The sequence below is a fragment of the Mytilus californianus genome, unplaced genomic scaffold (assembly GCF_021869535.1).
Source record: "Mytilus californianus isolate M0D057914Y unplaced genomic scaffold, xbMytCali1.0.p SCAF_12, whole genome shotgun sequence".
Lineage (NCBI taxonomy): Eukaryota > Metazoa > Mollusca > Bivalvia > Mytilida > Mytilidae > Mytilus > Mytilus californianus.
This window is the reverse complement of record NW_026262604.1, coordinates 44298850-44314774: the sequence shown is the minus strand read 5'-3', so window position 1 is coordinate 44314774 and position 15925 is coordinate 44298850. Positions and strand designations below refer to the sequence as shown.

The window sequence follows — 15925 nt, the reverse complement described above, 5'->3', positions numbered from 1 at the left end:
ATACGGTTAAGTTTTCAATCGATCCAAAACAATCCGATTCCCTTTGTTTAATGAGACGTTGTAGTCAATCTGACAATTAAACTTGGGGAATAGTAGTGTTAAGTGTAGGAAAATCAAAAGTGTTGATATTACAGCAAAATTGTAAAGATTGTGATCGAAGATTATGGAGTAAACCTTTAGAATTTTTAAGAATCCATATCTGATTGACACCGCTGCCTGATTATACCTCATTAAAACAAATCTGTAGGCCATCTGTTACTTTAGAACGAATAAAGATAAGAACATATAGTGAAAGATGTTTACTTTAGTCAACCTAAATATCAGTTCATCCAAACAGGAATTCGCTCGGCTAGAACCATTTAACGAGCACTGATTCATGTATTGCCTGGCAAGTAGTAGGCGCACTGTAATTACTATCCTTAACACGTCTAAATTCATAGGCATTAATACTAGTAAGTCAATAAAAGGTATCCAGGCAATACGTTGACAGTCCAACTGTATGGCTATGACGTTATACGGTATCCGCAGCGCACACGTACGTTGCAAATACTTAACAATTGCTGTCTTGAATTGTTTTAATTGTATGCATATAAAATATTTACATATAGAATATAATGAAAAATGCAGTACTGCCGAGTTTAAACTATATGAATGATCAAAATATAAACTTGCTGACCAAAAGTGATGTTGTACAAATAATTAGTAAGTCATAAACTATGGAATACTCTTTATTTACATTGACAATTACAAAATTACCTTAGATTTATTTAGCAAAACCTTTCAGAATTTTGGGTCCTCAACGCTTTACAACTTCGTACTTTATTTTGCCCTTTTTAAACTTTTTTATTCGAGCATCACTGATGAGTTTTTTGTAGACGAAACTCCCGTCTTGCGTACAAAACTGTAGTCCTGGTATCTATGATGAGTTTATTTTTTCACTTTTCTATGCCTGTGCATGATCCGTCCGTCGCAAATTGCATGAGCATTTTAAATGCAATTCAAGGGATTTTGAAAATGATATTTTCATTTTTTAAACAAATATTGACTTTGACAAGGTTTTTGATACAAAACAGTGAGATTAGATCAGATCCATCAATCGTTTTTAGTTTTTTGCCATGGCATTGTCATTTTGTATTCGACTATGAGTTGGAATATCACATTGGTACCTTTCGACTCTCTTTTATCAGCTGTATCCAATTAATAGGTTAAACAATAACTTATATCACCAGAAGAAATAAAACTGACTTATACTAGTTGCTAGGTGTGAGAAAAAATAGCCAAAATACGCCTCACTTTCCTTCCTAGAGACATTTATAACTGACTTCTGCGGGAGAAAACCTGGTCTTATGTCGCCTTATTTTCCATCCTGAAGGAAATAAAACTGACTTGTACTAGCTACTAGACAAGAGAAAGAAAACATGGCGAAATTACGCTGAAACACCGATTACTGAGCTGATGATATCCTCCGGGACTAACAGACCCAATGCTAAAAAAATTAAAATAACACTTTCAAAATTTGCTTTGTCTGAAGCACATTTTTAGATTGAGTTTCTTCAGGAACGCTCAAAACCAAAATTTTAAAAACCGAGATGTTTTAATACACGATGAGCTTTGTGGTCAAAAGGGACATAAAAAGAATGGCCAACATCGTCAATTTCGCCTAAGGGAGCTGGTACCTTACATTAAATTATAATTTTAAAACAAACTAGAATACCAATTGACGTCTTTGTGTTGATTTTTACTGACTATCGTAATAATATGAGACATGTTTTAACAGAGAATGTGGTCGAAAATAACTAGTATTATCACCTATCTTTCTTTTGTAGAAAGATATACGAATTTGCAGGAAAAGGAAAACTGGAAAGGACTATTTCACATATGTCAAAAACAAGAAATATAAAATAACCGATTTCAGAATTCACTAGTTTCAATATTTTATATAGATTTGTCTCCTTAACGTATTGGGTTTTTTTTTAATTTCATGAGGATTCCGTCCTCCATAAATTGGCATATTGTTCAATTACAATGAAGAGATGCTTTTCTTTAAGATAGAAACTAATACAGCTTTTCATATCTAGCAAGTTGTTAATACAATTTAATAATAATACAATGTCAATACAATACTACAACATTCATATCATTTACACTATGTAATCAGATTTACAAATAAAAGACGGTCTACATCGGTACTGGGCTCGTCTCATTGACAAATACAGTGTCAGTATAATGTTGCACTCTAGCTACCAAAGGTATCAGTATAGTATTACGAAGGTTTAGGTTTGGTTTGAAGTTCTCCAGCTTCATCGGCATGATATGGTGGTGGACTTTCTGCTTCAGTCGTTGCCTCATAACCTACAATTGACAAGGAACTACATATAATATCGTAGAATATTTCCAAACCATAAAAGCACCTAAAATGGAATAACTATCATCGAGTACGTCTATTTTTTTTTTATAGTTCGTCTCATTCTGGGTGCCGTGGTTGGTAAATAAAATGAGTTTTCATTGAATAAGGAGATGCGGTATGATTTCCATTAACAACTATCCACCACATACCAAATGATGTAGATGTTAGCAATTATAGGTCATCGTACGGCCTTCAATAATGATACAAAATGCTTTTTTTGTTTTAAAGTTTTTACATCCACAAATATAAAGCTTTGGAGATCATTACAAAACCAAGAGCAATCAAAACCACATAAGGTCAAATTGGCATGATGGAGACAACTCAGCCTTTGCGCATTTACAATATTTTATGATTTGACCTACATAATATAGTAGTTTCGGATTATTTTACTAAAATTTTAAATCAGTCTGTTGTCAAGTTAAGAATAGTAGTTGTCATGGAAATCGTGTGGCAGCAACACAATATCAGTAGTAGTTGTTGTTTTAGGAGCAAGTATAGTCCTATTGATGCTGGTGCATTTTTGCTATCCGAAATATGTATTGATTGTTCAGTTCATTATTTATATATTTTTACTTTACTTATTTTAGGTGCATTGAACACTTTTTAGAAGTAAATCTTACCTGGATTGTTAAATCCACTGTGAGGTTGCTGATAAGGCATAACTCCCGGTGGTTGCTGATATGGCATTGGTGCTTGCTGTGGATATGTCATGATCCCGTATTGTTGCTGTGGATACGATCTGTTACCCTGTTGTCCAGGTTGAAACACATAACCCGGATAACCATTCTGATTGGTGGTAGAATATGGTGGAGGACCATTCGGGTGGGTATGTTGAGCTCCTAATTGAAGAAAGAAAATATAAGCGTTTGTTAAGAATTGTTATACAAAATGCATTTGTTTATATATGTATAATATTTAAAATATCGTAAAACAAACCCACTATATCAGATATTGGCGTGCAAATTGAACGTGCTAAAAGATCAATGGTTTATTCCGATTCTTTCATTTAACTTTTTTGGTAAGACCGCATTTTACAGTTTATTTAAACATCAAGCTAAGCAAATTAAATGAACGCTAAACATGTCCACATTCCGATTTGTTGTTCAATTCATTTAAATTATTTTGAAATCAAGAAGTGAAGTAACGTTTATAATAATAATTAATGCAAGACAGTCGAAAATCTCAAAAGTTCAGCGAAGACTGTTAAATATCAAAATAAGAAACAAATCATGCGTAAACAAAATTTTTTTAAATATTTTTACGGAGTAAATAAATTGTAATTTTCAAATTTCCCGATGTAATTTTTTAATATACTATCGCACACTTAGTTTTCTAGTCGTTCTTCAGATCAGACAGAAGAATTTGTAAAATCAAGATTGACCGCGGCAAGTATCAAAACACATTACGGTTATTCCTTTTCTAAAAGGTGGCTATTGATATATAAATATATATATTAATCATCTGTGATTGCGAAGAGGATTCCAATAGGAATAAATCGTGAATATTACCTCTTCTAAATGTTTACGACAGTAAAAAAAAATACATCTGTATAACCGAATTGCATAAAAATTTAAGAGAAAAGAAAACAGTGTAAATTGATTTTCAGTGTTTAGAGAAACATTGTTCTCATTTTAGTGGTATTGTTATTATTGCCATATAAACGGGAGGTTTTGCTAGCCTTTAAAACCACCATTTTTTCTTAAAATGTCCTGTTCCAAGTCAGGAATATGACTATTGAACAACGGTATTCTACTGTTGCATTTTTTTTAGCAAACAAACACATTCCAAACACATTCTTGCAGTGTATCTTTTATGAATTATATGAAAGAGTGGAATATAACAAATTCTATACAAACTGCGTACTTTTTCATACATTGTTTTTTTAATATCCAAGACGTCGCGAAAAAATAAAATCGTCTACCCGTTTAATCGGGATTTCATATTTGAAAGACAACTAGCAAAAAAACATCATTACTTTTGAATAATACTTTAGACATACCATTTCCACTGGATCCATTGGTATATATGCTATTTGGTGGAGGTAGACCGTAAACTCCTTGGTACACCGGAAGCCGTTGTCTTTCCTTCAAGTTTTCATTATGTTGTTTAACCATGCAACATATGCGGAATCCATCAATTAACCAACCAATTCCAAAAAGACCGAACGTAAAAAAGTACAAGAATCCCCAAAGTGGTCTTTGTAAATAGAAATGATGAAATCCGAGAAGTCCAAAAGGAAACCATAAAACATAGGCGTCATCGCTATACTTCAGATTCGGATCTCTACCACTAAACTTTTCTTCATTATGTCTTTTCACTAAATTAGGTGTTCGGAACCAATCAACAATATATCCAACACCCAATAATCCGAATGTAAAGAAGTAAGACGCACCATACAATGGACGGTTTAGGTAGAAGTGGTGAAACCCTAGGATTCCAAATGGTGACAAAGCAAGTACTTCAGCAGCACATGCAGATTTTTCGTTGGGAATTTTCGGTTCTTCGTTAGCTTTTCTCACGTGATAAGGCATAAAACATATGTCAAGCAGCCAACCTATACCAAAAAGTCCAAATGTAAAAAGGTAGGCAAATCCTAGACCATAATTACGCAGATAGAAATGATGGAATCCTGTAAAAAAAACATTCGAACAGTTAAGTAATGAAACATTGATTGTTGCTTTCTTACAACTTTTAGCAAATATCTAGCGCATATTTAGGGAGATAGTCATGCATGTAAACAGTTTAGCTTTGATAAGTGTTTGGTATTACTATAAATTTTCACTTCGTACTATGAACATCTAAATTATTTATTTTTGTAAAAATATTTCCTTTCTCTATTGGAACTGTACACGCATACCTAACAACAAAATTATTTTCATTTACCTGTGTTTAAAGTTATTGCAAATGGCTGATATTTTTGTTCGAGCATATTGTTTTTCTTAAATTGTTTAACATTTCATACCGATATAACATGTTAATTTTATTATTCTTCCCTTAGTTTATTTATTTTGTATTTACATTGTATCATAGGTCAAATTTATTTGTTCAGTGTATGTCCACTGGTGTTTATATGTCCTTTGACTGATTTAAGCTATTTCAGTTGATATTTTATAGTGTGTCTTTCTATGTTGGGATGTTACACTATTGTTTCAGAAAAAGGGTGAAGGTTTGGTACCATTAAAACGTTTAAACCCGCTGCATTTGTTTGCACCTGTCCTAAGTCAGGAATCTGATGTTCAGTAGTTGTCGTTTGTTGATGTGGTTCATAATTGTTTTTCGTTTCTCGTTTTTTATATAGAATAGACCGTTGGTTTTCCCGTTTGAATGGTTTTACACCAGTAATTTTGGGGCCCTTTATAGCTTACTGTTCGGTGTGAGCCAAGGCTCCGTGTTGAAGACCCTACTTTGACCTATAATGGTTTAAATTTTGACTTGGATGGAGAGTTGTCTCATTGGCACTCATACCACATCTTCTTATATCTAGATATGTTAACAGATGATAATATGTTATGTTGTAAACACTGACATTATGCTGGTTTCTTGATTATCATTTACTATGATGTCGGTAAAGAAATACATGTATATATGTATAGTTAAATGTCAATAAAATGCTTCGCTGAGCGCAGCCTGATACGACCGCAGAGGTCGAACCCTGAATAGTTGGGGCAAATTTGGACACAATATTCAAGCTTGATACTGTCTGAATTTGGATTGTGATAAAATTTTTGACATAATATAAGTTTCTGACACAAAATAAATGTGGTCAAAGATCTTAAAAATCTATTGAAATTTGAAAAATTTTGAAGAAAAAAAAATATGAACCCCTTAAAAAAATTGGAAACCCCCCCCCCAAACTTTTTGACCCCCCCCCCCCCCCCTCTTCGGAGCAATTACCCTTAAACTCAATCCCAGCCTTCCCTTTGTAGTATGGAACCTTGTAGTACAATTTTAGAGAGATCCATACACTTAAGCACAAGTTATTGTCTGGAAACTAGAAAAATCCTTGTTTTGGCCCCTTTTTGCCCCTGATTCCTGCATGTTTGGGGCAATTACCCCCAAACTCAATCCCAGACTTCCCTTTGGGATATGGAACCTTGTGGTACAATGTCAGAGAGATCCATACACTTACACACACGTTATTGTCCGGAAACTACAAAAATGCTTGTTTTGGACCCTTGTTGGCCCCTAATTCCTAAATAGTTGGTACCTTTACCCCCAAAATCAATCCCAAACTTCCTTTTGTGGTATTGAACCTTCTTGTAAAATTTCATAGAGATCCTTTCACTTAAACTAAAGTTATTGTCCGGAAACCAAATGTGTCTTCGGACGACGACGACGACGACGACGACGACGACGACGACATCATAGCATTATACGAACCCAAAAAAAATTGTGCGGTCGTATAAAAAGCTGTTTTGTTAGGGAAAAGCGATAATTAAAATTGATTGAGAAATGTGAGCAAAATATTAGTATAAGATAATATGTAGAAATTTACCGAGCAATCCGAATGGAAACCAAAGAATATAGGCATCATCCAGTCTCTTTTTATACTCAATTTCAGGATCTTTAGCTCTTTTGTTAGCATTCTTAACAAGCCATGGCATTCGAAACCAATCGAAAATGACGCCAGCTCCTAGCAATCCGAATGTGAAGAAATATAATACTCCGAATCCAGGTCTGCGGAGATAAAAATGATGAGCTCCAAGAAAGCCGAGAGGTATCGACAATATGTAGGCCTCAATAACCGTTTTCGTGGCTACTGATTGTGTCTGTAGGACTACAGTTGGTGCTGTGTACTGGTAAAACATCTGGTTGCCACATCCTGCAGCTGCGTTTTGTGGATTGGTGGCTGCAGTTGGTGGTGCTTGTTGTCTTTGTACTTCAGTTTCCTTAGACATTCTGAAACAATTTCAAACGTGTGTTCTATATAATTATTTCATTCAAATTGTCAATAATTTATGTAAAATACACATCGATCTAATGTTTATACCTTATTTCTATTATAATTATACTAAATTGCTTTCCGACACGTAAACATCCCGATTTTTGCTGGGGTTTGTGTGTTCGTTCTTTAGGTTTTGTGTAGCGCATAAAAACCAGTTTTATGTGCGCACAAACCAGGAAACTTTTGAAACAGTAATGGTTATTATTAACTTCCTTAATTGTCCGACAAACGCATACAGACTGAAATTGTTCAATGAGGGGTGGTAGGAGGGGGTGTCATCCCGATTTCCAGAAAGAATAAATCTTTCCCGGATCCCGAAAAATCAATCATTAATTCCTGAGTCCCGATCAGTGTAAATCCCGAATGCAGCGAAAAAAAGGCCAAATCCCGACGTCCCAATCGGATTACCGTGTGAATCATTGAAATCAATAATCGAATCGAAATCGGTATTAGAGTTGTATATAAATCAGGCCGTTAGTTTTTTTCGTTTGAATTGCTTGACATTTGTCATGTCGGGGCTTTTTGTAGCTTGCTATGCGGTACGGGTTATGCTAATTATTGAAGGCCATACGGTGACATATTGTTGCTAACTTTTACGTTATTATCTCTAGTGGAAAATTATTTCATTGTCAAGCATATCACACCTTCTTATTTTTATATTGAAAATTACTTTGAACTTTGAGAAGTCGTACATGCTTTTTCCGTACAAAAGTACTCATGATAATCTAGTCTTTATGCTGAAATATAATTTATCTAAAGAAACAGTACAATTATGCTTTTGAAAATACTAAATTATAACGCTTATTCTTATGATTGACTTCACTGATTAATGAATTGAAATTTAATATTTATTTTAAGGTCGATTTTTTTTTTAACTTTTCCGATACGTGCAGTATTTTTTGTTTTAAAATTATTTCCGATGAAAATGAATCAATGTAAAGTTATGCTTACCTGTTCTTCGACACTAATGCTTCAATCAGGTAACCGCATTATTATAAATAAACCAGTCTTATGACTGATCGTCATAAACGTAAATAAAACAAAGTCATGTGGTTAAAGTTTCGTTTTTCATAATAGCATAGATATATTTATGTATGTAAGATAATAGTATTTATCCGGGTCATGACTGTAATTGTGTTTGTTAATATTTGTGTTACCTGAATCGGACTTTTTTTTTATGAATGAAGTTAAATATAGGAATTATTCAGATACTCGGGGTACACCTATTTTTTAAACCGATGTTATTTAGAATATGTGTACTCTTACATTGGCACAAAGATTTTATCTTATGTTTACCCTTAGATATACCTGTGCAAATAACGTACGGTCGCAAATATCACATACATGTTTATGACGATAACTGGATAATTAGTCAGACGCATTGCATTTGCACATTTTTTTGTAATCTTTTTGCTCCAATAGACTAGCAGTAGATCAAAATTGACTTAATATATTCAAAGCTGTACAAAACTTTATTATGAGTAGCAATTGATTTACATGCACAATCTAATCCCTTTCTGTAATAACACTGTCACTTTTCTAAACAGCTGTATCCCCCTGTGCTAGCTTTATGTATAACAACTAATAATGGACTTAGATACATGATTATTTTTATTAGTTGTTATTGGCTCTGAACTGGTTGTCAGTAACTGCGAGTACTCTCAGATCTGTACTAAGTGTCTTTTTTGTTGTGGGGCTGTATTAATACCCTGCCATGTCCGGTCTGTGTTTTTGTTACTTGTTTTTCTGCTTTGTATCGATTGGGTGAGTTAAGCCCTTTTCAACTGATTTTTATAGTTTGTTCGTATATTGTACTGTTACGCCACTGTTCAAAATACGGGGACGGAGGTTGGCGCCAGCAAAATAGTTCAACCCCGCCACATTCTGTATGTGCTGTCCAAAGTCAGGAGCCTGTAATTCAGTGGTTGTCGTTTGTTGCTGTATGTAATATTTGTTTTTAGTTCATTATTTTGGATATAAATCAGGCCGTCAGTTTTCTCGTTTTAATTGTTTTACATTTGTCATTTCGGGATCTTATATACCTGACTATGCGGTATGGGTTTTGCTCATTGTTGAAGGCGACCTATACGGTGACCTATAATTGTTAACTTCTATGTCATTTGGTTTTTTGTGGAGAGTCGGTTGTCTCATTGGCAATCAAACCACATCTTCTTATTTTTATATTTATTTAGATTATTGTATTCATTAAATGTATTTTGTTACATACATATTAGTCTGCCATTCAGCATGTAAATACAGTTTCGTAATTTTATTTTTGAATTTAGGAAGATAGATCTATATATGAGCATTTCTTTATCCCAATTTTTGAATTACTTGCTAATTTTGTATTTATCTACTCTTGCAGATATACATAACGTACTCTTTAATAAAAATATGTTTACATTATACACTGCTTTGTACAAAACTTGTTTACTATTGCCGTTGAGTTGCAGACCATATACACCCACATCTTATCACAGAACATTGAGTCGCATTTTTGTTCAGGTGACAGTCCGCAGGAAGACTTATCACTTTACACTGACAAATTATTCCGACTCCTTGTCGACCAGTCTTTTCTTACAAATTTTAAAGCCTTTGTGCGACCAACTCATACAGGGATCAAACCCATAACCTCCCGAGCCCCATAAAGTGACCTAATCACAAAGTTAAACATGATCAAACATGTAAACTAGGGAAAAGATTCAAAGTCAAGAGACCATGACAGAGGGAGTGAGGCCAAATAATCTCGATGGAAAGGAAATGTACAATTGTAAAACTGCATACCAAATACTATTAAGGGAGCTACCATTTGATTTTTATGGGGGGGGGGGGGGGGGGCTAGGATGAAAAATTTTGTCCTGCCTATTTATTTTTTCCTCTATTCGGTCCTGTCTTTTTATTTTTCACTCTATTCGGTCCTGCCTTTTTTTTTAGTTTATTCTGACTTTTTTTTTTACATAAATTGTCATCCTGCCTTTTTTTTTTTTGCAAATAATCTCATCCTGCCTTTTTTTTTTACTCAAAACTCCTGTCCTGCCTATTTTTTTCAAATTTCCCCCCCCCCCCCCCCCCCCCCCATAAAAATCAAATGGTAGCTCCCTAACTTGCTTTTAGTTAAATGTTATCAAGAAAAATGGGGAATGTGTATAGGACACAGATGATACCCCCACTTGCATATCATATAAAGTTATAAAGGGACATAACTAAGGAAGAATAAAAGTGACGCTACCCAAATTTGTACTTGATCTGAGTTTTGTGGTAATAATTATTGTGTATAAGTTTCATAACATTTGGTTGAGGCTAACTTAAGTTAGAGAACAGAATTCAGCGCTTTTTCCATTTGTGAAGGGGCATAACTCTAAAACGGTAAACGTGACACCACCAAAATTCAAACTTGATTTGTATTTTGTATTATGTGGTAATAATTTAATTTTGGATGTAACGCGTCTTCTGATTGGCTGACGTTGTTTTGTTTATCAACTCATAGACATAATTTTGTCCTGTGACCGTGACGTCATCAACGTTTTTTCATGGTTTACTCCGGTTTGAAATGAAATTTAGAATTAAATTATAAGAAATGACTGTAATATTTTTTCTGTCTTTTCGAAATAACATAAAAAATGTGGTGCACACTTTAAAATAACCCGCTACGCGGGTTATTCAGTGTGCACCACATTTTTGATGTTATTTCTTCATAGACAGAAAAAATATTACCGTCATTCCTTAAGGATGTTCGCTTGTCATGTTTTGGAATTTTTGTCAGATTTTCGGAATCCTCTGGTTTTATCCATTTGAATGCCTTACAAAATTTTGCCCACTAACCCCCATTTTTCTTTTTATAAATCTTTTAAATGTTTAAATATAAGGCATCTGTAAAAGTCTTATAAAATCTTTGTTATTTTTTTATAGTTTTTGAGAACTTAAACTTGTCAATGATAAAGCTATGAAAAATCAAGAGAGAACATTTTCCCGCCAAAATTTCAATGGCAAATATCTCAAAAACAAGCACACGGACCTATATTTTTTTTTCGCTCTTTTGGTTCCTTTATTAGACCCCTATCAGTATATTCTAGTGTTATGAAAAGCTTGTTATTTTGAAACTGAGTAGCGAACTTCCTTAAATAATCATAATAGTCCCAGGTATAAGTTTCATAACATTTGGTTGAGGTAAACTAAAGTTAGAGAACCGAAACGAAAAATTCAGCAATTTTTATGTTGGCACTGGCTACGGTTACATGGAAATGTAACAATAATATAAAAATTATTGTTACATTGGAGACTAATTGCCGGAATGCAGGGTTGGGTAAGGAACCGATTAATTACGAATGTAACAAGAATATTTGGGTCTACGGTTACATTGCGTTATTGTTACATTAAAGACTGCAATGTATGATAGATTTATTAAACTTAAACCTTCTATAGTTATGTTGCTTAATTCTTCGATATGTACTAGATAATATTAATACTAATAAAATTATTCAGCGAATAAGTATTGATAGTTTTGGTGTTGGTAAAAATCATGACTACTACAGTTTAGTTCAATATCACTATTGATGAATACTTAATGAACTGTTCAAAAGAGCATGTACTGTCACGACTGATAAGATCACAAAATATCTGGACTCTGAAAATGAAAACACTGTTTCCACCAATTTAAATCTGTCGGCAAATGTCAACATTAACAGCATTCATAATTGACTTGTATTTAAACAACCTAACATGCTTCCAAAAAAAAATATTGGACGAAAATGTAAACATCGCAAGAGTAACAAAATATTTTTCACCTGAAGCATGGCATTCAGACATTGAAAGTTTCTTAAACTTCATAAAGGGAAAATGCAGAATGGAATTTTACGGTATGCAATTTAGAGCGTGCACATTGCCGTATCACTGGTTTGTGATGGCTGCTTAGAGTGGTTTCAACATACTGGATTTGTAGAAACTGTCATTGTAAATAAAAAATCAAAATATTGTATGCAATATTGTAAATATCAAATAAAAGTTTTCAAGTTTTATTTTAATACATATTTATTACTATCCCCATCATACATTGCAGTGCGTTAATGTAACAATAAAGAAATGTAACCGTAGACCCAAATATTATTGTTACATTCGTAATTAATCGGTTCCTTACCCAACCCTGCATTCCGGCAATTAGTCTCCAATGTAACAATATTTTTTATATTATTGGTACATTTTCATGTAACCGTAGCCAGTGCCTTTTATGTTTATAAAGGGGCATAACTCAAGAACGGTAAAAGTGACGCCACCCAATTTCGAACTTGATCTGATTTATTTGGTAATAAGCATTGTATTTAAGTTTCATAACATTTGGTTGAGGCAAACTAAAGTTAGAGAACGGAAACGAAAAATTCAGCCATTTTCCATTGGTAAAGGGGCATAACTCTAGAACGGCTATAGTGACGCCACCAAAATTCCAACTTGATCTGTGTTTTGTGGAAATAAGCATTGTGTATAAGTTTCATAACATTTGGTTGTGGCAACTAAAGTTAGAGAACGGAAACCAACTTTGGAACGTACGTACGGACGGGTGTACGGACGTACAGACGGACAAGGGTAAAACTTAATGCCCCCTTCGCTACGGAGTATTTTGCAGGTCGGAAATAAAGTTTCTATGGTTTAAATGATAGAAATATTTCTAAAATTACTAAGCAATCAGAATTATCAATGAGAAGGTTATATTGCTCTAAAGTTGACCTTTAATGAGGGGCCTGATGGCTTATTTTCGTTCTTCGTGATCGGCGCATTTTCGCTATCGTGATCCGTTTTTCTACAGATTTATTTTTTTGTTATATTTTCGTGATCCGTGATCATGGAAATTTATTTTCTGTGAATCGTGATTGACAAAAAAATCAACTCGTGAATCGTGATGAGACCAGTGGCGGATCCAGAGGGGGGCGTAGAGGGCGTACGCCCCCCTTTGCTTACACTTTTTTTTTTTTTTTTTTTTCGTAAAATGATTAATCAGACTAGACTTCGTGAACTTTGCCATTTCCCGTGTATTTAATTTTTATGCGACAATTCTTTACTTATAAAGATATTTTTCGCTCGTATTTAGTGTAATATATTATTGATTATGTCAAAGTCATGTGATTCTCTACGGTGGAGCTGACCAGTTCGTCGAAAAAAATGTCACTCAGTCATTTTGAAATTCAAATCACAGTAACACATTGCTTAGGCTGAGGATGACAAGCACGACGCCTTCAAAGCGACAAAGTATTGAGCAAGAACGTATTGAATTTTATTTCACAATTCCACCCAACAGAGTGTAATACTCTATTACACTCTCATGAAAAAAAAGTTCCACAGCAATATTATTTACCTACGAAAACATGTTTAACCCAACACGCCCCAGCCCATTAATAACATTGCTGAATAGTGATCCCCAGTCAGTAAGCTATAGATATAGATTTAAAGTCTAAGGTACGGACCATTTGATCTGAGGGGGCAGTCTGAGATTTTTAAGAGAAAAAATTCTGACCCTGATTTTTGCCTTAAACAAAAATTCTGGCCGTATCTGGATTGAAAACAATAATCTTGTCCACTTTTTTGCTATTAGAAAAAAAATATTTTCAACAGAATTATTTAGCATTAAATGAACATGATGAATAACAAACGGGCGTAATTTTTTTTTTGGGGGGGTTGCATGTGAATCCCATATCTGACCGGAATGTCTGTTTCGCCGAACTGATATACTGAATACTTTTTCAAGGCCCCACTGCAACCTGCCTGCTGGGTGTGGCCTATATGTCTCCATGTGTCGACCGTCATTCACAACTTCATTGTCATTTCCGACTAATTCGTAGCCTTTGGTTGATTTGGAACCCCTCACTTCCCTTGTTGGGTAAAACATTTCAACCAAACATTTGGATGAAAATTGCTTGTTTGTCTTTCTTCGTGTCGGTCGTATTGTAAATTTCATTGAATAGCCGTATATCTTGTTTACAACAAGAAATCTGTGAGGTTATGCTAACTAACCATACAACAAACGATAATTTTCCATGTCCATTTTTTACTGACAAATCCCACATCAAATATATTAATTAGTACATAGCTTTGGATCCATCCAATCATTTCATAATAGACAATTGGTGGAGAGAATACGGCACCAAAAATGTCCAACCCCTACACTGTAACTATAAAATGCATTTTACACTTATTTTATGTTTTTTAGCCACAAAAAAGTCCAAACTTTATTACTACGCCCCCCCTTTCCAAAATCCTGGATCCGCCCCTGGAGACCCCCACCAGGCCCTTCTTTAATTGGTTAGAGTAAATGAGGCCATTTGGACTCTGGTGGATACTTGTCTTTTAAGCAATCATACCGCATCTTATTTTTATAATGAGGGGGCCTTGGTGTCTTACATGTCTAAGTAGTTCATCTACTGTAGCATTAACCTGTCATCAATGAGGTTATGAGTTCGAATCCCGCCCGTTGCAGGTGTGTTAGATTCCAATCTTAATTGACTAGGATTGTCATTTTTCCAGCCGAAAGACGGTGATTCTCTCCAAACACTTCAGCTTCCTCCAACAATAATAAAATGCTCTGCTGGGCGCAGCTTGATACGACCGCAGAGGTCGAACCCTGAACAATTGGGGCAAGTATGGACACAACATTCAAACTTGATACAGCATTGAATTTGGATTGTGATTAAATATTTGACACTCCCCCAAATTTTTTGAACCCCCTTATGAATCATCACCCCAAACTCAATCCCAGCCTTCCCTTTGTGGTATGGTACCTTGCAGTACAATTTCAGAGAGATACATATACTTGAACACAAATTATTGTCTGGAAACTAGAAAAATGCTTGTTTTTAGGCCCCTTTTTGGCCCCAAATTCCTAAACGTTTAGGGCAATTACCCCAAACTCAAACCCAGCTTTCCCTTTGTGATATGGAACCTAGTAGTACAATTTCATACAGATCCATACACTTACAAGTTATTGTCCTGAAACTAGAAAAATGCTTATTTTTTGCCCCTAATTCCTAAATTTTGAGGCAATTACCCCCAAAATCAATCCCAGCCTTCCCTTTGTGGTATGGTACCTTGCAGTACAATTTCAGAGAGATCCATACATATGAACACAAGTTATTGTCTGGAAACTAGAAAAATGCTTATTTTTGGCCCCTTTTTGGCCCCTTATTCCTAAACGTTTTGGGCAATTACCCCCAAACTCAATTCCAGCTTTCCCTTTGTGATATGGAACCTTGTAGTACAATTTCAGAAAGATCCATACACTTACACACAAGTTATTGTCATGAAACTAGAAAAGTGCTTGTTTTTGCCCCTTTTCTTTGCCCTTAATTCCTAAAATTTTGAGGCAATTACCCCCAAAATCAACCCCAGCATTCCCTTTGTGATATGGAACCTTGTGGTACGATGTCAGAGAGATCCATACACTAACACACAAGTTATGTCTGGAAGTTACAAAAATGCTTATTTTTGCCCCCTTTTTGGCCCCTAATTCCTTAACTGTTTGTACCATAACCCCCAAAATCAATCCCAACCTTCCTTTTGTGGTATTGAACCTTATGGTAAAATTTCATAGA

General features: G+C 34.6%; 1 protein-coding gene across 1 annotated transcript; it reads right to left on the bottom strand.

Moving 5' to 3' along the window:
- Positions 1 to 714: 714 nt before the first annotated feature.
- Positions 715 to 8334, bottom strand: LOC127721872 (uncharacterized). The gene is made up of 5 exons (XM_052228694.1): positions 8304 to 8334; positions 6903 to 7306; positions 4407 to 5036; positions 3028 to 3246; positions 715 to 2352 (listed from the first exon to the last, which is right to left on the bottom strand). The coding sequence occupies exons 2-5, from the start codon at positions 7303 to 7305 to the stop codon at positions 2264 to 2266; spliced, it is 1341 nt and encodes a 446-aa protein (XP_052084654.1). The 5' UTR covers position 7306; positions 8304 to 8334; the 3' UTR covers positions 715 to 2263.
- Between the last annotated feature and the right edge of the window lie 7591 nt (positions 8335 to 15925).

Coding starts and splice junctions, on each gene's coding strand:
- LOC127721872 (XM_052228694.1), bottom strand. CDS start 7,305: ATGTCTAAGGAAACTGAAGTACAAAGACAACAAGCACCACCAACTGCA. Junction 3,247..4,406: donor CAATGGATCCAGTGGAAATG/GTATGTCTAAAG, acceptor TTCTTCAATTAG/GAGCTCAACATACCCACCCG. Junction 2,353..3,027: donor CAGTGGATTTAACAATCCAG/GTAAGATTTACT, acceptor TGTCAATTGTAG/GTTATGAGGCAACGACTGAA.